This window comes from Tachypleus tridentatus, chromosome 3 (genome assembly GCF_004210375.1).
Source record: "Tachypleus tridentatus isolate NWPU-2018 chromosome 3, ASM421037v1, whole genome shotgun sequence".
NCBI lineage: Eukaryota > Metazoa > Arthropoda > Merostomata > Xiphosura > Limulidae > Tachypleus > Tachypleus tridentatus.
The window spans coordinates 25,591,018-25,615,125 of NC_134827.1; the positions used below are offsets into that span (position 1 = coordinate 25,591,018).

General features: G+C 30.7%; 1 protein-coding gene across 5 annotated transcripts; it reads right to left on the bottom strand.

Annotated features, from left to right (window-relative positions):
* Positions 1 to 513: 513 nt before the first annotated feature.
* On the bottom strand, positions 514 to 23,707 carry LOC143246565 (uncharacterized). 5 transcript variants are annotated; one of them, XM_076493488.1, is made up of 3 exons: positions 23,658 to 23,707; positions 20,023 to 20,146; positions 514 to 6,347 (listed from the first exon to the last, which is right to left on the bottom strand). In XM_076493488.1, exon 3 carries the CDS (start codon positions 5,260 to 5,262, stop codon positions 1,522 to 1,524), a length of 3,741 nt encoding a protein of 1,246 aa, XP_076349603.1. In that variant the 5' UTR covers positions 5,263 to 6,347; positions 20,023 to 20,146; positions 23,658 to 23,707; the 3' UTR covers positions 514 to 1,521. The 5 variants fall into 5 exon arrangements, with proteins under 5 accessions (XP_076349603.1, XP_076349602.1, XP_076349599.1 ...); XM_076493487.1 differs by having other exon boundaries at positions 23,578 to 23,701; XM_076493484.1 differs by having other exon boundaries at positions 23,525 to 23,662.
* Positions 23,708 to 24,108: the final 401 nt, after the last annotated feature.

The following is a 24,108-nucleotide window of genomic DNA, read 5'->3' on the forward strand; positions in this document are numbered from 1 at the left end:
AGAAAAAGATGTATTTTTATTCATGAGTCTCAAAACCACATAGAAAGTCTTACTCAATGACGTAGGTAAATATCTGAAATCTTAACTTATCTGGAAAAGATACTGGTACACAACTGTGTTGCAGCAAATACTGATGATCATGGTAATGGTTTATTCAGGATAATTTTTGCAAATTAACTCAAAGATTAGCATCACTAGTTGTCTCTAACTTTGAAATTATACACTAGAGGGAAAGCAGACAGTCAAGAGTGTTCACCGCCAATTCTTTCGTAACCAAATAGTAGGATTTAACCATCACATTTATAATGACTCAAGGTTACAAAGTACCCCAATCCTATTATGTAGTTGTGATAAAATATTTTCATGTAAAAACTGCTTGCAATACAATAAAGGTGAAAAGTTAATACTATTAAGAATTCCTGTATAACTTTTCAAACTTTACTAAATTTGTGGCTGTGTTCTGTAAGTCAACTTTCACACACTCAGGCAGTGTAACTAATACAAACATACAAGTTTGTTCAGTAATCTTTATTATATTTATAATAGATTTTTCACAAAACACATTCATTAACAACACTGTTCAATATTTAAAATTTCCATAACTTGGCAACATTCAATTAGTTTGTTGCACTGTACTTCAAGAAATCTACAGTTAATTATTATTTTCAGTGTTAATAAAACTTTATACAACAAAGTATTTCAAACAGAAGTATTTTTACAAAAACACTGAATAATTTTGCCATCTTGAACATAAATTTATTACCATTTTGGAAAACAAGCACATAATTTGATGTCAAAATGTTAAATCTACTAATTTTAGATTACAAAAAACAAAATATAGAATCTTTCTCACTCATCTAATTACTCAAAACTGAAGGGATAAGTTGTTACAGACTATTAATAAAATTAGTTTATTTGCTCATTAACATTAGTTTAAACCTCAATGTGTGCAAGTCTTTTGAAATGACTGATCAAGTTTTGATTTTTTCTTCAATATCTCCAGTTACTGGTACTTGGTAATTACTCATACAATGACAAGAATACATGAAGTGCATCTTAAATCTGTGCATATTTAATAATTACTGTGTACCATATGTGATATTTACACTGAAGAGCTAATTTTCTGTGAAATCCAAACTGTTTAACAAATTCAAATGCTTTTAAAGTTAAAAGTAATATTTTATTTCTCCATGATCACATCAATTATATATAGAAATTGACCTTGTTTTTAATGTTTAATATTTACATTGTATGTGAACATTTGAAATCATTTCTAGAGCAATAAACTCATATCCAGAAAACTTACTATAAGACAAAAGATTCTGTATGGACGAGGGCCCCTGAATGGATGCTTTTAAATGAATATTATATATCTTGTTTTTTTCTTAATAACAAATATAAAACAACGACATTAATAGAACACTTTTTGCTTCTTTTAACAACTAAAAAAGCTACAATAAAGTAAAGTGTACAGTAGTAAGTTCACTAGTTTCTTCTAGAACACCTAGAAACAATATTGTGTTAGTGTGGCAGGATTGAAGGTTCTTTTGGCATAATTTTAACCAGCACAGGTACCACACTGTTATTTTCAGTTTGTTCAATACAAACATCAGGGTGGAAAGTGTTCTGGATTTCATCCTGCTCTCCCACAATTTCTAGTTCACTTGATACTGACATAAAGTTCACACTATTATTTTCAGTTTGTTCAGTGCAACGATCAGGATGGAAAGTGTTCTGAATTTCATCCTGATCTCCTACAACTTGTGGTTCACTTGACACAGACATCAAGTTCAAACTCTTACTATTAGTTTGTTCAATACAACCATCTGGATGAAAAGTGTTCTGAATTTCATCCTGATCTCCTACAACTTGTGGTTCACTTGACACAGAAATCAAGTTCAAACTATTACTTTTAGTTTGTTCAATACAACCATCTGGATGGAAAGTGTTCTGAATTTCATCCTGATCTCCTACAACTTGTGGTTCACTTGACACAGACATCAAGTTCAAACTATTACTTTTAGTTTGTTCAATACAACCATCTGGATGGAAAGTGTTCTGAATTTCATCCTGATCTCCTACAACTTGTGGTTCACTTGACACAGAAATCAAGTTCAAACTATTACTTTTAGTTTGTTCAATACAACCATCTGGATGGAAAGTGTTCTGGATTTCATTTTGATCTCCTACAATTTGTGGTTCACTTGACACTGATGTTAAGTTCAAACTATTATTTTTAGTTTGTTCAATACAACCATCTGGATGAAAAGTGTTCTGAATTTCATCCTGATCTCCTACAACTTGAGGTTCACTTGACACAGAAATCAAGTTCACACTGTTATTTTTAGTTTGTTCAATACAACCATCTGGATGGAAAGTCTGATCTACAACTTGTGGTTCACTCGACACAGACATCAAATTCACACCGTTATTTTTAGTTTGTGTAGTACAGCTATCAAAGAGAAAAGTGTTCTGCATATCACTTGATACAACAGTTACAGGAAAGACAGAATCCTGATTAACTGAACATTGAGGATCATCACCAAATATCTGATTATTGTAAATTTTCTGTATTTCTTTTAACTTCTGTTCATGATTACAATCCTCAGGTGTTGAAGAAAACTTTGTAGAAATATCTCTCAAGTCTCCTAAACATTCTGACAATAAATACTTAGAAAACAGTTTTGAAGAAGTTATCTGCGTAACAGCTGCTTTACATAAAGGAAACTTGTCAAAATGACAGAAGTAAGTTTTCTCATTTAGAAAGTTTATTTTACAATTTTCACATCGGAAAGCTTTGAACTCATTTTTAAGGTGATCGAAAGGAATTATATCTAAATCCTTTGTTCCTTGTTTTATTAGTGATACATATACAATGTGGTTAGGTTTTTTAAAAGTTTCTTCAGAATGTGAAAGTGCTTCTTTCCCTGATAAAACCATTCCACACGTACACACAAAAGGATGAGCACGCTTAATGTGATTCTCTATATAATTCTGAGAGACAAAAGGACGAAAGCAGAAGTTGCAGCTCCAATCACCAGGAGGAGAAATCTTTTCTGTCTCTTCCACGTCAGCTGGAACATCTGACTGCAGCTGATAGTTTTGAGTAATTAACATGTTCTGTGAATAGGGTAGAACTTTCTTGCTGGTAGCTGACCCACAAGAACTTGTATTATCAACCTTAGGAGTTAATAACAAACACTCTGCTTGATGTTCTATCAATTTATACTTCCATCTAAAATAAATGTGGCACCATGGACACTGATACTGACGAGTAATTGAATCACTGTGGTGCATCATATGTTTCAAGTAATTTTTCCTATCTTTTATTTTCAACTTGCATATTTTACAGCTGTAAAGATCTTTTTCACCAGTTTGTTCAATTTCATATTGTATCTGTTGAGGTTGAAGCAATGTCTTCTTTTTTAAACAAATCTTCAAAGGTTTGCGACCACAAAAGGTCTCAACTGTTTTATTAGATTTACTGTTTACTACTTCATAATTTATTTCACAACTTTTTAAATCATCATCTACTGTTTCTGCACTTGAGACTGAAACGTCACTTTTATTGATGTATTCCTTAACTTCTTTAGATGTTAGTTTTTGTAAAACAACTTTACATGACTTTGCATATTCCATGAACTTGTTGCACTCATGACTTGCAAAATACTCAAGCTTTTGACCACATTTTGGACACCACACTAATTCACTAGAGCCAGTTGCAAAAGGAGTTTCAAGTTCTTCACAAGAACTCTTGCTTCTTTGGAATGGTAAGGCAAGGTAATGCTCATAAGATGAGCACTCGACCTCATGATTTTTCAAATCCTTTGATGTAGGAAATGATTTTGAGCAGTTCTTACAAAACTGTAAGTTATTAACAAAAACTCCCTTACAGAATAAGTCATGTCTTCGAAGATCATTGAAATCCACACTTAAAAATGATTTTTCACAGAACTGACAAAATATCTGAAACCTGCTTTTAGAATTTGCCTGTATGTTCTTTATGCAGTTTTTTTGATGAACTTGTAAGGAAATCTTACTTTTAAATTGCTTACAACAAGCAACACAAGTTTGTTCATGACCTTTTCCTGAAGGAGAAAATATACAGAGTTTCTTTTTGGGATTGGTATTAAGAGACAATTCACTCGAGCACCTGTTGTAATACTGTGATGTATTAGTTAAAGATGAAAGACTGGGCTGGACCATTTTTTTTGACACAATGTGACCACTTTTAACATCATACATTTCTCTACAATATGCTTCATGCCTTCGAAGAATGTCAAAATCATTACTAAAAAACGTCCTTCCACAGACTTCACAGGATATTCGAAACCGTCTTTTCTGACTTTTCTCTCTTTTAACCTTGCAGTAGTTTTTGTGTACTCGAAGAGAATGTTCATTTTTAAAGAACCTTTTACAGACAATACATTCTAAGCCAGGTTTTTCTGTACATTCACCATTTTGCTCAGAAAGATGATGTAAGTAAGCTCTAATACTTTTGAAGTTCATTTTGCACCATCTGCATTTTAACCTGGGGTACTTGTTCATGCAAGAAGTCGAAACTCTCAAGTGTTTTATAAATTTTAAGAGACTGGTAAAATTACCCGAGCAACGCAGGCATACTACTCCAATCTTTTTCTTGTTTTTATTTGAGTAATTTATTTTGGTACTTATTTCATAATTTTCCTCCTTGACTATATGTTGATTTAAATTGCTGCACATATGGCATTTAGAATTGGAAGAATTTTTTCTAATAAAAACACCACAACTCTGACATTTTCGTGAAACAATATCTTTAGAATGTGTGCAAAACTTACAACAGCTCTTGGTATGTTGTGGAGGTAACATGTGACCACATCTGAAGCACTTCTTCACAAAGGTTTTACTTGTCGAGATGGTCTTTTGTAAATATGCTTTAGAACACAGCCTCGCACGATTCACTGTGTGGTTTCTGAAATCTCTTAGTTCGTGAAACTGTTTCTTACATAATAAACACGTATAAATTTTTTTTACCATGTTCTCAACTCCTATATCATATAGTGGTGTTACAAAGACAGAAGGTTTGGCTTGCTTGCTAGCTGGACAGAGTTTCTTTTTGTTTAGGCAATGAATTTTGTATCCAACCTCAGTAGGAAAGGTCTTACTGCAGTCAGGGCAATGAAAGTTTTGTGTTTCTGCAATCAAGTCAGTAAACTTAGGTTCGTTTATCTTTAACGTGTTAGCAGTGCGTTGGCACTCCAAAATATGTTTTATCCAAGGCATGCTTTTTTGGAATACTTGCACCACAACGTTTACAAAGAACACTGTTTTCAGTTAATATCACATCACCACATTCTTGGAGATGCAAATTATCTTTTATTTTTGCTCCTTTACAATCTTGGTTTTCAGATAAACTAATCTCCACAGAATTCCCTGCATGAAAACTTTTGAGATGATTATTTATTTCGGTGAAATCAAAAGTTTTGAAACCACACAGTGGACAGCAAATGCATTTACATACATGTGTTTCTAATGTATTGGAATTGGAAAGCATTTTATGACACACTGAACAAGTAAAGGAAACTTGTTCTTTTCCATGACACTGTTGAAGAGTTTCTGAACTAAGTAATGCATGGGGTATGGTATTTTCCACACTAACATCATTACTACAATCAACTCCTGTTTGAGTATATTTACAAACATGGTCTTTAAGTAACTGACCATGTACAAAAAACTGACCACAGTTCATACAGTGCCAAGTACGTTGTTTAGATTCATTTTCATTGATATCAACAATTATTACATTCTCTGTAGATAACTGTTTTTTTATGTATTTACAGAATGGAAAATGAGAACTACGAGTTTGACTTGTCAAATTCCAATGGCAATGGTGACACTTATTTTCTGTATTACAGTGCTCTTTACTGTGTGTATTCAAAAGTGCATGAGATGGGAAAATCTTGTGACACTGGTTACACGATACTTTTCCTTTCATGCAGCATATTTCAATATGTTCACTTAGTTCTCTACTGTGTTTAAAAGAAATGTTGCAAAACTTACATACGAGAACACAGGGAATATCCTCTTCATTTTTACACCCAAAGTGATTACCATCTTCACAGTTTGTTACTACATCCTGCCCACATGACTGATCAAGTGAATTCCAAGTTGAAACAGAAACCTGATTACTTCCAGTTTGCCAATCACGGAAATCAGAGTTTGAATTGTCTTCTGAAATGACTTGCATTTTCAATGTTTATCAACTTATCCTTAAATTTTATTAGATATTAAAGGAACACTTGAACAGCATAAGAAGTGAAGAGGTTCTACAAATTCGTCATCTTCATCTGTAGTAAAGCTGTAATTAGCTACAAAAAATACCAGATATGTTTTATTAAAATCTACTACAAGAGTTCAGGTAAACATATGTCCATCATCTATTAAAAAGTTTCTTATACTTTCTTTTTTCAACTTTAAATGCAAAAACAGAGAGTGATAGTTAAGAAATAACTCATCCATCATAACCTTGATATATGACTAAAAGTGAAAAAAAAAACCTTATTAAAAATAAATCATATTTGGAAATTACTACGTAACAACATGAATAAAAAAAACAGACTTCCACTTATAACTATGTAATTTCACTGAGCATACTCACTAACAGATAAAAAGTATTAATAAATGAACATTTACCGAATTACATTTGCTAGTAGTTCTATATTTTTCTTTTTTAAGTGGGTATTCTCAATGAATTTATATTTGACATATGAAGGGAATTACTTCACTTCTTGACTGGCTTTTTTAACATCTTAAATTCACATATTTCATAGCTGGTTTACTAAACAGAACCTAGAGTGCATATATTTCATAGCTGGTTTACTAAACAGAACCTAGAGTGCAGATATTTCTAAACAGAATAGCAGATATTTCATAGCTGGTTTACTAAACAGAACCTATAGTGCAGATACCAAACAGAACTTAGAGTGCAGATATTTCATAGCTGGTTTACTAAACAGAACCTAGAGTGCAGATATTTCATAGCCAGCTTACTAAACAGAACCTAGAGTTCAGATATTTCATAGCCAGCTTACTAAACAGAACCTAGAGTGCATATATTTCATAGCCAGCTTACTAAACATGTTTCTAGTTTTAATACTTACAGCACACATCTTCCTGAAAATATGACTGATTTTTATTCAAGCAAGAATTCAATAAGCCAAGATTTTGACAGATACACTGAAAAAAGAAATTTCACCAGTTGTTTTCTAAACTGTTTTATACCAAACATCAGTCTTTGGTGTTTGCTATACCAGTTCCTACTAATTTAGTTTATTGATGCAATATTTCATCTTTAGCACTGTAAAGTTTAAAAATATGCTTATTATTTCTAAGAACTCATGAATGAAAGTAAAGAAAAATAACATGTCAACCATGCTTTGACTACATTGAGTTTTTGAAGAGTTTGAGGTTAGTGATGTATTTATTTTGTTTCATCACTGAAGTATTACTGGAAGCCATTATAAACTTAAGACTGGGTAAATCCATCAGTGTCCTCATTTTCTCAGTGTAAACTGAAATTAATGGTGGATGGCTCAGATAATTACATTTAACCATAAAGATTAATAATGGTGGGGTTTGAAGTCATTTAAAGCTTTCTGTTGTACAATTATTTAACTCCTTACAATGTTTCCACATTGCAGATGTGGTACTGCCCTCTGAACACTTCATTAAGTAACTCCTTACAATGTTTCCACATTGCAGATGTGGTACTGCCCTCTGAACACTTCATTAAGTAACTCCTTACAATGTTTCCACATTGCAGATGTGGTACTGCCCTCTGAACACTTCATTAAGTAACTGCCCTTACAATGTTTCCACATTGCAGATGTGGTACTGCCCTCTGAGCACTTCATCAAGTAACTCCTTACAATGTTTCCACATTGCAGATGTGGTACTGCCCTCTGAACACTTCATTAAGTAACTCCTTACAATGTTTCCACATTGCAGATGTGGTACTGCCCTCTGAGCACTTCATCAAGTAACTCCTTACAATGTTTCCACATTGCAGATGTGGTACTGCCCTCTGAACACTTCATTAAGTAACTCCTTACAATGTTTCCACATTGCAGATGTGGTACTGCCCTCTGAGCACTTCATTAAGTAACCCCTTACAATGTTTCCACATTGCAGATGTGGTACTGCCCTCTGAACACTTCATTAAGTAACTCCTTACAATGTTTCCACATTGCAGATGTGGTACTGCCCTCTGAACACTTCATCAAGTAACTCCTTACAATGTTTCCACATTGCAGATGTGGTACTGCCCTCTGAACACTTCATTAAGTAACTCCTTACAATGTTTCCACATTGCAGATGTGGTACTGCCCTCTGAGCACTTCATCAAGTAACTCCTTACAATACTTATCATACTGATCCATTATAACTTTATAAGACTTACTGTCCTGATATATCAATCTTTAACCTCTAAAATGCTCAATGTATTAATCACCAATCTATAATTAACTTTCAAACTGACCAGACATGTAATGTATATTCATATGACTCTTGCTTTGCTGTATGGTTTTGACCTTTTGGTGACCAGAAACTGAATTTTCTTCCAATGTACAGTCTAATGACTACACTCATGTGCATAAACAAAGACTTGCAAATGAAGACTCAGCTAATGATGAATTTTGGAAAACACGATTTAATGAAATATGTCTTTCAAATTCATGGTAACTAGAACCTGAAGTTTCATCAAAATCATTTAAGACTTTCATACAGGCATAACACTTATGATTCTTCATCAATGTAGTTGTGCTGTACTTTTGTGAGAAATTGTGAAATTACTTCTGCTAAATGATTTTAGGCATTATTTATACTAAGTTTCCAACAAATGTAAATAAAAAAAAATTAATATGTTCTCGCACCCCTTACAGTAATTATTTATTTAAGAATAAAGGTGAAGGTGACCAAAACAAATGTTATCTTGCACCCCTGGTTGGGAACCACTGGATTAGAAACTAATCGATGTCCACATTTAGTGGATCTCTACCATTTTACACCAGATCTAAAGTCAACACAATAAGATATTTTAGAAAATATCAAAAAATCATATAAACAATATAAATTCCTAATGAAAATAATATAATAATCAGCATACCTCATGAAACAACAGATTGTCAGGCATAAAAACTGTTTAGTGTAGGTAGTATTATTAATAAATCAATTTTTTATTTGTAATTCACTGATAATGAAGTTATGGAGACTTCTCAAAGGCGTAAGTGACAGACACATAAATAAAGGCAACCACACAAGCAAAAACAGAGAAAGACAGTAAAAAGTAAACTCACAAGAAAGAGACGTTCAGTGAGAGAAAAGTTAGAAAATTCAAAGTTAACTGTCATAGAAATGAAAGGCCTAATGGTTGAAATTTTAAGAGTGAGATTAATAGTTTGAAAAATAGAAGGAAAATAATTTGTCTTGTCAAAGGGTGTTCTAAGCTAACTAAACCAACAAGTGTAGACTTTGTCAAAAACAGAGAAATGATTATTTGGAAGCAAGAAAAAGTACACAATTATTGGAAGTACAGGATACAACTGCAGCATATGTGAATTATACATGAATACTATTAAGATGGAAAATAGTTCAGCTTTTCAACTGAATAGGCCTATGTGGACTTTTTAAAGCAGACGAAAACTGTATAGTGTTAAAGATACAATTATAATCTCCACGGTGTAAAAAATTCCATATATACATTTAACTTATTTCTAATATGTATATTTTAAAAATAAGTGGAATGCACGCTTTTCGTTTATTGTCCAATTTATCACCAACAAATCACAGATACCTAATGTAGAAGATTCTTAGCTGAACACACCCATATATTTAACATATACTACTAAAAAATAAGTTCCTGACACAGATGACTATTTTATCTATCATTTAAATACTTAAAATGTGTACCTATTGTTTTCTTTATACATATTTTTAGTAAAGGTAAAGATATTTGTCTTAACCCAGATTTTTCTAAACTGTTTAAAGCCATACATGTGACAATGGTACCTACTAATTGAAACCAAACAGGACCTTTCATACACCTTTACTATTTGTTTCCTTGAATAGTAAACTTTGAAAATAGTTCATTTCTTCCAATGTACTTTTCAAGTTCAAGGTTTTACAAAGTTATTTTCAGTCTGGCATTTCCTGAAACATCTTTTAAGTTTTTATAATTGTTACACAGTAATATAACTCACATTATTATTTTTACTGTACATTAGGTTTTCGTCCATATTCTTAAGTCTTAATGACAGAAATGTAAAAAAATCAAAGGTAGTTTCTGTAGCATCAAAAAGCTATTTGTATCAGGTTATTTTAAGTGCAGTAAGGCAAAATATAAAAAGTTCTATGTAAAATTAGTCAAACAGGGATAAAGAAATTAATATTACAGCTTTTGTTTGTTTGTTTCAAGTTAAGCACAAAGATGCACAATTGGCTATCTATGCTCTGCCTGCCACAGGTATCTAAACATGGTTTCTAGCATTGTACGTCCAGTGGCATACTACGGTTAACACATTGAAAGTATTAAAACTAAAGAGTACTTAAGAAATGAATACATCACTCTTCATAAAAAGATCAGAGCTCACTTTTATGACACTAAGTTCTGGCTCTCTTTTTCCTACTTTTCTTGTATGTTTATTTGATAAATCATTTCTGGACAAGTTTTACATCTGTTTAATCATGGATTCTAGTAGTCATTATGTCAACAACAGATAATGTGATAAAGTCTAAGTTAACACTACCATATCAGTCAACTAATGCATATTAAAGATTAACTTACTGCCAAAATTTCAAGAATTTACTTTTATCATAAAAAACAAAAAATAAAACTACAATTTGAGAAACAAATGTACACTGTCCAAACCTGAATACATTCGGTTTTAATCATAAAACTACAATTTGAGAAACAAATGTACACTGTCCAAACCTGAATACATTCGGTTTTAATCATAAAACTACAATTTGAGAAACAAATGTACACTGTCCAAACCTCAATACATTCAGTTTCAATCATAAAACTACAATTTGAGAAACAAATGTACACTGTCCAAACCTGAATACATTCAGTTTCAATCATAAAACTACAATTTGAGAAACAAATGTACATTGTCCAAACCTGAATACATTCAGTTTCAATCATAAAACTACAATTTGAGAAACAAATGTACACTGTCCAAACCTGAATACATTCGGTTTTAATCATAAAACTACAAATTGAGAAACAAATGTACACTGTCCAAACCTGAATACATTTTGTTTTAATCATAAAACTACAATTTGAGAAACAAAAACTGTAAACCTGAATACTGTTTTAATCATAAAACTACTGAATACATTACATTTGGTTTTAATCATAAAACTACAATTTGAGAAACAAATGTACACTGTCCAAACCTGAATACATTTGGTTTTAATCATAAAACTACAATTTGAGAAACAAATGTACACTGTCCAAACCTGAATACATTTGGTTTTAATCATAAAACTACAATTTGAGAAACAAATGTACACTGTCCAAACCTGAATACATTTGGTTTTAATCATAAAACTACAATTTGAGAAACAAATGTACACTGTCCAAACCTGAATACATTTGGTTTTAATCATAAAACTACAATTTGAGAAACAAATGTACACTGTCCAAACCTGAATACATTTGGTTTTAATCATAAAACTACAATTTGAGAAACAAATGTACACTGTCCAAACCTGAATACATTTGGTTTTAATCATAAAACTACAATTTGAGAAACAAATGTACACTGTCCAAACCTGAATACATTTGGTTTTAATCATAAAACTACAATTTGAGAAACAAATGTACACTGTCCAAACCTGAATACATTTGGTTTTAATCATAAAACTACAATTTGAGAAACAAATGTACACTGTCCAAACCTGAATACATTTGGTTTTAATCATAAAACTACAATTTGAGAAACAAATGTACACTGTCCAAACCTGAATACATTTGGTTTTAATCATAAAACTACAATTTGAGAAACAAATGTACACTGTCCAAACCTGAATACATTTGGTTTTAATCATAAAACTACAATTTGAGAAACAAATGTACACTGTCCAAACCTGAATACATTTGGTTTTAATCATAAAACTACAATTTGAGAAACAAATGTACACTGTCCAAACCTGAATACATTTGGTTTTAATCATAAAACTACAATTTGAGAAACAAATGTACACTGTCCAAACCTGAATACATTTGGTTTTAATCATAAAACTACAATTTGAGAAACAAATGTACACTGTCCAAACCTGAATACATTTGGTTTTAATCATAAAACTACAATTTGAGAAACAAATGTACACTGTCCAAACCTGAATACATTTGGTTTTAATCATAAAACTACAATTTGAGAAACAAATGTACACTGTCCAAACCTGAATACATTTGGTTTTAATCATAAAACTACAATTTGAGAAACAAATGTACACTGTCCAAACCTGAATACATTTGGTTTTAATCATAAAACTACAATTTGAGAAACAAATGTACACTGTCCAAACCTGAATACATTTGGTTTTAATCATAAAACTACAATTTGAGAAACAAATGTACACTGTCCAAACCTGAATACATTTGGTTTTAATCATAAAACTACAATTTGAGAAACAAATGTACACTGTCCAAACCTGAATACATTACATTTGGTTTTAATCATAAAACTACAATTTGAGAAACAAATGTACACTGTCCAAACCTGAATACATTTGGTTTTAATCATAAAACTACAATTTGAGAAACAAATGTACACTGTCCAAACCTGAATACATTTGGTTTTAATCATAAAACTACAATTTGAGAAACAAATGTACACTGTCCAAACCTGAATACATTTGGTTTTAATCATAAAACTACAATTTGAGAAACAAATGTACACTGTCCAAACCTGAATACATTTGGTTTTAATCATAAAACTACAATTTGAGAAACAAATGTACACTGTCCAAACCTGAATACATTTGGTTTTAATCATAAAACTACAATTTGAGAAACAAATGTACACTGTCCAAACCTGAATACATTTGGTTTTAATCATAAAACTACAATTTGAGAAACAAATGTACACTGTCCAAACCTGAATACATTTGGTTTTAATCATAAAACTACAATTTGAGAAACAAATGTACACTGTCCAAACCTGAATACATTTGGTTTTAATCATAAAACTACAATTTGAGAAACAAATGTACACTGTCCAAACCTGAATACATTTGGTTTTAATCATAAAACTACAATTTGAGAAACAAATGTACACTGTCCAAACCTGAATACATTTGGTTTTAATCATAAAACTACAATTTGAGAAACAAATGTACACTGTCCAAACCTGAATACATTTGGTTTTAATCATAAAACTACAATTTGAGAAACAAATGTACACTGTCCAAACCTGAATACATTTGGTTTTAATCATAAAACTACAATTTGAGAAACAAATGTACACTGTCCAAACCTGAATACATTTGGTTTTAATCATAAAACTACAATTTGAGAAACAAATGTACACTGTCCAAACCTGAATACATTTGGTTTTAATCATAAAACTACAATTTGAGAAACAAATGTACACTGTCCAAACCTGAATACATTTGGTTTTAATCATAAAACTACAATTTGAGAAACAAATGTACACTGTCCAAACCTGAATACATTTGGTTTTAATCATAAAACTACAATTTGAGAAACAAATGTACACTGTCCAAACCTGAATACATTTGGTTTTAATCATAAAACTACAATTTGAGAAACAAATGTACACTGTCCAAACCTGAATACATTTGGTTTTAATCATAAAACTACAATTTGAGAAACAAATGTACACTGTCCAAACCTGAATACATTCGGTTTTAATCATAAAACTACAATTTGAGAAACAAATGTACACTGTCCAAACCTGAATACATTTGGTTTTAATCATAAAACTACAATTTGAGAAACAAATGTACACTGTCCAAACCTGAATACATTTGGTTTTAATCATAAAACTACAATTTGAGAAACAAATGTACACTGTCCAAACCTGAATACATTTGGTTTTAATCATAAAACTACAATTTGAGAAACAAATGTACACTGTCCAAACCTGAATACATTTGGTTTTAATCATAAAACTACAATTTGAGAAACAAATGTACACTGTCCAAACCTGAATACATTTGGTTTTAATCATAAAACTACAATTTGAGAAACAAATGTACACTGTCCAAACCTGAATACATTTGGTTTTAATCATAAAACTACAATTTGAGAAACAAATGTACACTGTCCAAACCTGAATACATTTGGTTTTAATCATAAAACTACAATTTGAGAAACAAATGTACACTGTCCAAACCTGAATACATTTGGTTTTAATCATAAAACTACAATTTGAGAAACAAATGTACACTGTCCAAACCTGAATACATTTGGTTTTAATCATAAAACTACAATTTGAGAAACAAATGTACACTAACCAAACCTGAATACATTCGGGTTTAATCATAAAACTACAATTTGAGAAACAAATGTACACTGTCCAAACCTGAATACATTTGGTTTTAATCATAAAACTACAATTTGAGAAACAAATGTACACTGTCCAAACCTGAATACATTTGGTTTTAATCATAAAACTACAATTTGAGAAACAAATGTACACTGTCCAAACCTGAATACATTTGGTTTTAATCATAAAACTACAATTTGAGAAACAAATGTACACTGTCCAAACCTGAATACATTTGGTTTTAATCATAAAACTACAATTTGAGAAACAAATGTACACTGTCCAAACCTGAATACATTTGGTTTTAATCATAAAACTACAATTTGAGAAACAAATGTACACTGTCCAAACCTGAATACATTTGGTTTTAATCATAAAACTACAATTTGAGAAACAAATGTACACTGTCCAAACCTGAATACATTTGGTTTTAATCATAAAACTACAATTTGAGAAACAAATGTACACTGTCCAAACCTGAATACATTTGGTTTTAATCATAAAACTACAATTTGAGAAACAAATGTACACTGACCAAACCTGAATACATTTGGTTTTAATCATAAAACTACAATTTGAGAAACAAATGTACACTGTCCAAACCTGAATACATTTGGTTTTAATCATAAAACTACAATTTGAGAAACAAATGTACACTGTCCAAACCTGAATACATTTGGTTTTAATCATAAAACTACAATTTGAGAAACAAATGTACACTGTCCAAACCTGAATACATTTGGTTTTAATCATAAAACTACAATTTGAGAAACAAATGTACACTGTCCAAACCTGAATACATTTGGTTTTAATCATAAAACTACAATTTGAGAAACAAATGTACACTGACCAAACCTGAATACATTAAAACTACAATTTGAGGTTTTAATCATAAAACTACAATTTGAGAAACAAATGTACACTGTCCAAACCTGAATACATTTGGTTTTAATCATAAAACTACAATTTGAGAAACAAATGTACACTTTCCAAACCTGAATACATTTGGTTTTAATCATAAAACTACAATTTGAGAAACAAATGTACACTGTCCAAACCTGAATACATTTGGTTTTAATCATAAAACTACAATTTGAGAAACAAATGTACACTGTCCAAACCTGAATACATTTGGTTTTAATCATAAAACTACAATTTGAGAAACAAATGTACACTGACCAAACCTGAATACATTCGGGTTTAATCATAAAACTACAATTTGAGAAACAAATGTACACTGTCCAAACCTGAATACATTCGGTTTTAATCATAAAACTACAATTTGAGAAACAAATGTACACTGTCCAAACCTGAATACATTTGGTTTTAATCATAAAACTACAATTTGAGAAACAAATGTACACTGTCCAAACCTGAATACATTTGGTTTTAATCATAAAACTACAATTTGAGAAACAAATGTATACTGTCCAAACCTGAATACATTTGGTTTTAACCAGACTTAAACCAAAACATTTTGCACACTAAGCTGGTTTCACCCCTGCATTTTAACCAATTACATAAGGCATTAAGTTTCCACCAAAACATTCTCCATCATATTACTTGTAAGTATTTAAATGTGAGTTGTGAATATAAGAGTTAATAAACAAGCTTTATGACTTTTTACCTTCTCATTTTCAATCCACTGGTGTCTTGCTGGCAAACAATGTTATTCTTAATATTTATTGATATGTCTGAAAACATGCTTCTGTAAATACCTAAAACTCTTTAAAGTCGTTTTTGTGAGCGAACATATCCAGTTTGTTAACCTTGGGATTTTTATACATATATTAGTTATAAAAAAATGGACAATCCAATAATCCAACCTAAATTTGTCAATAACTGAGAAAACCTTTTGCATATTTTTTCGCCTAAAATCTATTCTCACATAAAAAACAATAACAGTAATTTCAGCAAATATAAATCTTCCAGACACTTAAGCTGAATTAACTTGTCTAAGGTTTTATTTTGTGGGAATGTACTACTTTTATTACTACAAATGTTATAAATAACTTCATTATTTCAATAATATAAAACAATATTTTTTTATAACAATTACAGTGATGGTGCATTCCCTACTCCCTGTTTCCATTTCTATGGCTCTCTTACAAGAAGTCCATCAATGAGGACTGACATTCAATGTGCTTGTGTGTTATACACAAGCTTTATGAACAAAACAGACTTCACAGTTTTGAACACTGTGAACATTACAGTCCTACCATTGTATCTGCAAATATTTGTTGTTGTTTAGACACTGTTGTTCTGCAACTTACAGAAAAAAGTATTTTTAAGTATGTACACATACATGCAAAACACCTATCATACCCACCTCACAAAAAAAGTTGAGCAACAAAATTACTGTTCTTAACATTGAATACTTACTTCTAGGTCACAGAAAAGAAAAAAGTACCTCAGCTGTTACCCCTTGTCTGTCAAAAGCAAATGATATTGGCTGGTTGTACATTCTCTTCAGGTGTCATGTTAAAGGAACAATTATTCTGAGATTCATTACTTTCAAAGATATTTGCTGATAATTCTTTATATCATATAAGTTCTCCAAATCACAGTTTTCCTTCTTTTTTTTTTTTTTTTCATTGTACTATAGCTAGTGTTTGAAATGCAATATATCAGTTTCTTGCCCTGAAAGTTGTTATTATCACCGATTCTTTTATCTTTGTGATTGTAAAAGGATTTTGATATAAACATTGTTTTGGCAGCCATATTTCTAAAATGCATAAGAACTTGTTCACCAGTTGTCTAATTTTACAGAAAACCATTTTGTTTTTTCCTCAGCAGTCTCATTGGCATACCATAGTCAACATCAGTAATTTGCTGTTCAGACAGTATAATCTTAGTCAGAAAAGAATGATTATACATCAAACCTGCTAAAGGCTTCCCACTTGTTATATGTAAAGTTGCCTTGTAATTTAACCAACATTTTCAAAATCTTTCAATCAATGAACAGTAACCAGGGTTTTAGGTGGAATTTCAAAATCCCTTACTCAAGTTCTGATCAATTATCTGGCTTGTCTACTTCAAGGATACAAACACTAAAATATTTTGTTCAATGCTGGTATTAAGATACTTGCAGATGTGGATGCCACAGTCTCTAACATGGTATTGAGAATATTAACCAGTTTTCACATTTTATATGAACTTCAAACTGGTACTTAGCTCTGAAACACTGAAACTTTGTTTAGTTTGTGTGTAAACAAAATGTAACTGAAAATTTCCAAAGGTCCTTTACACAATGGAGAGCATACATCACTAATCCATAATTCTACACTTTCCCATCTCTCACTTGCCTGTATTTTACAAGCTTTGAGAGATATCACATATGGTCTGCTTTCTTACTATAATTTGGATATTTTTGTTGACAGTTGTGCTGTTAACGTTCCTACAATGTTTCTGAAGCAACTACTTTTGTCACTATCTGATTTGAAAAACATACAACAACAAACACTGGGAGAGGCTGATTTATACACATCAATAGACACTTCTAGGTAACTCAGATTTTGTCAGTAATTCTTGTATTGATGTACTCATAGTCTGAAACGAGATAACATTAAATATTACTCATTCAATTTCATGGTCCATCTCATAATCAGCAGTGACTCTTCAAGGAAAGTTGCGTCTCATGTGGAAATTCCGATGTCCATATTCCTAATCCAAACACTTAACCAAACACATTTTTCTGTACTTAAATTTAACAGTAATAACCTATGATACTGTAATAAAATGTTAATTAACTGCTATTAAATTTTCAATTAGGACTTCATTTTTCTCTGAAAGGAAACAGTGTTAAAAAAAAAAGAAACAACCAATAATGTTAGAATGAACTGTTGTCATACCAATAAGAAAGCTCTGTTGGGTAAGCTACAGATGGATGAACAAGAAATTAGTAAAATGGACTCTGCAGAAGTGAGATGTCATGAGATGTATGTACATTTCAGTTCATTGAAAGTTTAGCCATGTGTTTCTTACTTGTAAAATAACATTACTACCAGCTACTGCCTCAAATAAATGTTTGGTCTTTATTACAGTGTAATAAAATTGTTTTAGTTTTAAACTCACATCTTTCAATGTGAACTGATACACGTAGTGTTAGTTTTTAAACCATTGTAAGAGTTCAACAATGTATACAAAGTTTTGGATGAATCTGTAATCATGGTTTGCTAGTCCATGAAATAATCTTATCATTCCAGAGTTTTCAGAACTACTTTGTTTTTTCCTCGATAGCTTTTCTACCCTTTTAGAAACACACCTTATTCCAAATACTGATAATCTGTATCTATAAATTTCAAGTGACTTTTCATTGTAAAATCCAAAATGTTTAAAACTGTGTCTAATGCCAACTGTTTACATTATGTATTCCACAGCTGGATGCACGATAAAATACAAAACTGGTAAGAAAACTTACAAGTTTCTTAAATTTAAATCTGCAACTTAGCAATATTATAGATGCTATTTACTGTTTGGTTAAGTTAAACACTACAGTAAAAGTTACTAAAGACATTCATAAATCACTTAGACTAAATATAAGAGTTAAAATGATATTACTGAATCAGTTGTCATTGCATTACAGTGTACAGCAATATGTTGATATGCCATAACAGAAAATCTTTAATGAAAATAAAGTTCCACATACATGTAATTTAGTTCTGAGTTTAAGCATATCTAGCAGAACTAAAGTAAAATTTATCACTATGTTCACAAACTAAGTATTTTAAAATTATCCACAAACTAACTGCAGATATTTTTAATATATATAATGTTAATTATTAAATCAACTAGAAACATTTTTGGACATAAAATAGAGAGTTCAAGACAAGATACACCTTCGTAGCATGAATGAGGTTCTCATGTATATAAAATGAATTTAATTTTCTCATATTTTTTTAGCCAAAACAATTGTCAGATTAGTTAAACAAGCTAATTAAAAACAAATGTAAGTGAATTTATTAGACTGTATTAATCACGTAAGCTCTAAGACAGTTGGACTTTCCAGCTGTTCATTTTTGTTGCATAACTTCTAACACAGAAAGATCAATGGCAGTTTGATAATGTACCAATAAATGAACACTGGAAGCAACAACTTCTACTAAAGTTACCTCAAAAGTAGTATATTTTATCTGGCTTATTTTACTGTATATAGGCAACAGAGAGTAAACTGAAGCAGTTACTGTCACAACAGTTTTCTAATAATAAAAGAACAAAAACATGTAAACATAAACATTATATTAATGATTAACTTTCCCACTATCCTTTAACCCTTAAATGGCAACCATCATTTTTCAACACTTAAACAGTGGGAATGTTGTAGCTAGCAGCCTGAATTGTTATTTATATCATTTATTTATTTAGTCTTTTAATAAGAATCAGGTGTTCTATGTCTAAGGCTTTATTTTTATCGGTTCAGTTGATAGGTAAGCTCAAGACATAACAAGAGCTGTGTGTGATGCCTACTTACCTCTAGTTTATCCAAAACAAATGTTTCCAGGTGACTACACACCTACTGGCTGAAAACAGAATCACACTGTGAGTACTACCTCATGTGCTGGGAAAACTAGTATGTTGTTGTTGGATTTGGTTAGCTGTAAAAAGAAAGATGCTTAATCACTGAGAAATCAAACATAAAAATATTGGAATTATGACAAAATGACAATAAAAATCTTTTTATAATTTGTAAACACAAGGAAACGTTTTATTTAAATTCTGTTGTTCTATAAGCGATTATTTTGAAAATCTGGGAAAAATTCATGCCTGTAATAATATTTACTTTAATGCTCTGAAAAGCCTAATAAGAAAGTGATGGGAAATGAATTTTTTGAAGCAAAATAGAGTTAGATACAAAGCAACTTTCTGATGCTTAGAAGATAACTAGCATGATTTGTGATGACGGGAAACCCACTTGGAAGTAAAAATGTATCTCAGGACAGGTGGTATGGGTATTAACACTTTAATAATAAAGCAGAGAGCAGCATTTTGACCTTCTTAGGTCATCTTCCAGTTTTTGTTTGTTAACATGAAGAAGACCTAAGAAGGTCAAAACGTTGTTCTCTACGACTGGCATGATTTTTTTTCTTCCACATAATGAATCGGCACAACACTCATAAACTACAAGTTTATTAGTTGACTTAAAACTGATATTAAGAATGTTGTGAAAGACAACATAAAAATAATTTGAAACCTGGTACAATACTGACTTCATTTTAAATACTGTTTAAAAGTTATGTTTAAATGTGATTTTTAACCAAACTTTCTACCTTTTTTAAGGACTTTCCATTGTATGTTGTATGCCTTGACTTTTAAAAAGCCTTTGTAAAGGTAATTAATGAGTTAACTTTGTACACTAAAGAATTATGTGATTCATGGGAAAGTTAAAAGATGGAGAAAACATTTGGTGGCAGATGGTGATAACTGGGTATTTTCTGAGTGAGGTAATATGCCTAGCAAGGTTCTTATGATTTTATTATGGAAGTTTTCATATTTACCAATTATGTCAAAAATATAGACAGCTACTTGGATAGAAATCTTGCTGTGACACTAACATATTAAGAAAGGTTGATTCTATGAAACTATTAACTCAGAACTAAGATCATCTTATTAATGTAGTAACTATGTTAGATCATAGAAAAGTCATTTCAGTGTGGATGAATATAAAATTACATTTTCGTATCATAGGAACACTGATGTTAACTCTCAGATTAAAGTATACACTTTTTTTCTTATTAAAAGAAGGGCACTGACGTACTAGAAAATATCCAAAGGTTATAAATTAGAATGTTTCATGGCTTAAAAAATTAGATCTATGAAAAGTGACCTATGTATATTGGAACAAATTATTCCATTCATGTTTTTAATATTAGCAAAGGCTTCAATTGTCTGACTAAGGGATGTCTTAATAGTGAAATGATAAAGCTGGAAATGAAAACTTGAATATTGGTAATAAGTTATAAGACTTAGAAACTGAAATCCATATAGAAACTAGTGGAACAGTTTGCCTAATGATATGTTGCATGCTGTAAATTTTAATTAGTTTAAATATTTGTTCACGATAAACACAGACATAGCTGACTATATCTATTATAGTTTTGATGCTCTGCTTGGTGGAGATGTCACCTTAATGATTTGAATGGTACTATCACCTTACAGTCTTTTTCGTTTTAATACTTTAGCTTAAAAATAAACACAATTTACTCTTGTCTAACTTAAAAAGTTTTTTGGAACCTTATATTTCATATGAAAAACTACTTCCTATAGCAATGACTAGCAAAGATTACATTTTTACTTCCTATAGCAATGACTAGCAAAGATTACATTTTTACTTCCTATAGCAATGACTAACAAAGATTACATTTTTACTTCCTATAGCAATGACTAGCAAAGATTACATTTTTACTTCCTATAGCAATGACTAGCAAAGATTACATTTTTACTTCCTATAGCAATAACTAGCAAAGATTACATTTTTACTGGCACTTACTTCAACAACTTTACACCACTCTTATATTCTTCATTTGGTTCATAAATATTAAAAGGAAATAAAAAACCAACAACTACTGCATTTTTTGATTGTACTGAGGAAACAAATCTATATCTATGTATACACATACATATATACATACATACATCTATCAGCTACAAGAACATCAAGGCAGTTTTTCATAACTTTAAACATCAAACCAGATATTTACTTTTAACTTAAAACAATCTTTCTTGTAAGTTAGTATACCTTCTGAGTTATAAAACTATTTCCACTTATTTCCAAAAACTAATCAAACATAATTTCAGGAAGACAGTTCCAAAATGTCAAAACAATTCATAACTAACTCTGTTGAATCCTCAATAATACAGTATGAAATGAATGTAAAACTGTTTAGTTAAACAACAGATTAAAATGAATAATGTAAAGTATGACCTCTACTTTTCAACAAGCAAAATATTTGTATAAACAAAGAGTTATGTAAAAGTACTTGTATTTGTATCTATCATTTTAACATTAAAAATTAAATGAATTAAAACAGGCACAAATCTGTGTGCAAAATACTTTATTGTTAGTGTATTATTAGTACTATACCATGTCAACTCAAATTTATGAGAAACTTTGTATATTACATGAAAGAAATCAACCTCATTGAAGAGCATTGCGAAGAGATTATATATCTTTATTTTTATGGTCTAGTTGGTAACACAACCTCTAACTATTCATTAAATGCATATAAATAAATGGACTATTAAATGAATGATATTAATTTTATCAAGTGGATACTACTCAATAATATAAACTGTCACTACATGCTGTGATAATTAACATTATAAAAAATGTCAAGTGATTAGTATTGAATTACTATACCTTTTAATATTTTAACACTTTAAATTAATAAGCTTAATCTGTATAATATAGAAATACCATTCTAAGTATTTGGAATAAACATATATTAACTTTTTGTTACAATTATGTTTTGATTTTAAAGTTCACTTGTGCAATTTTAACTTGCAAAACAAAAGTTGGAAAACTTTCTACTAGAATTGATATTAACATTTTAAATTTAGTACTAAATTATTTATGCTATGACTCTGATAATAACTTTGTAACATTCTATAAAGAATAAAAACTATGTAAGAAAAACGTGAATCACTGTCTGCCACCAGTCTCGGTAACACCGACAATAACATTATTTTGTTCTCTTTAACAGTCTTAACTGACTAAGCCACGTAGTATTAATAATGATTACCATATATCAAGTAACTGTAACTTACGTGTAACGTCACAATATTTTTAATATTAATTTTTAGTTCGACTAAAAACACAACTTTCGTAAGCCTAGGCCTATATTTAACCAGTTAAGCCTAATAACTAATGCTATTTCCAAATAATAGTCACTCCTAGGCTAGCTGCTCAACAGGCCTAACGCGATGCTAAACAAGTTATACTTATGATATGATCACTTATTTTATGAATATATTACATTAGCATTTTCTCCTGAACAACATCACATATATCACACGTAATGGTTAATACATGTTTGCAGTATTTTCCTCACTAATGCTACGTTATACAGCCTAACAACTTCAACGTCTTTTCCTCGACCAGAAACATACCGATTTTTCTCACAAACAACATTAATGGCGCTTTACTCTCTTACCCTGTGACGTCACATTAGGAGTTAGCTTGCGCGTAAGCGACTGATGATTTTGTTCAAAAATAGTGTGTAAGTTTCGGACAATATTCTATCAGTAGTCGACATAAAACTTTCGTTGATTTTATCCCAACGTTTCGCTAGATTTACATGGCATCATAAAATGAAATGCATGAAATGAGGTGAATAGAAATTAATATAAGTGAATCACGAAAGTATCCATAACAATATTAATCTATGAGGCATGAAATTCACCTAGTATATGACATCCGATGGATGAAGCGATAAATATAGGAACTTATAACGCTAAAATTTTGCGTTCAATTCTCAGAGGTGGACTCAGACGATGGCCCAAAACGGCTTTTTCTAACATAACCAAACCAAATGAGCTATTGTAAAATCAACAACGTATT

What these genes read in the sequence shown, in the direction of transcription:
- LOC143246565 (XM_076493488.1), bottom strand. Translation starts at nt 5,262, where the DNA reads ATGCCTTGGATAAAACATATTTTGGAGTGCCAACGCACTGCTAACACG.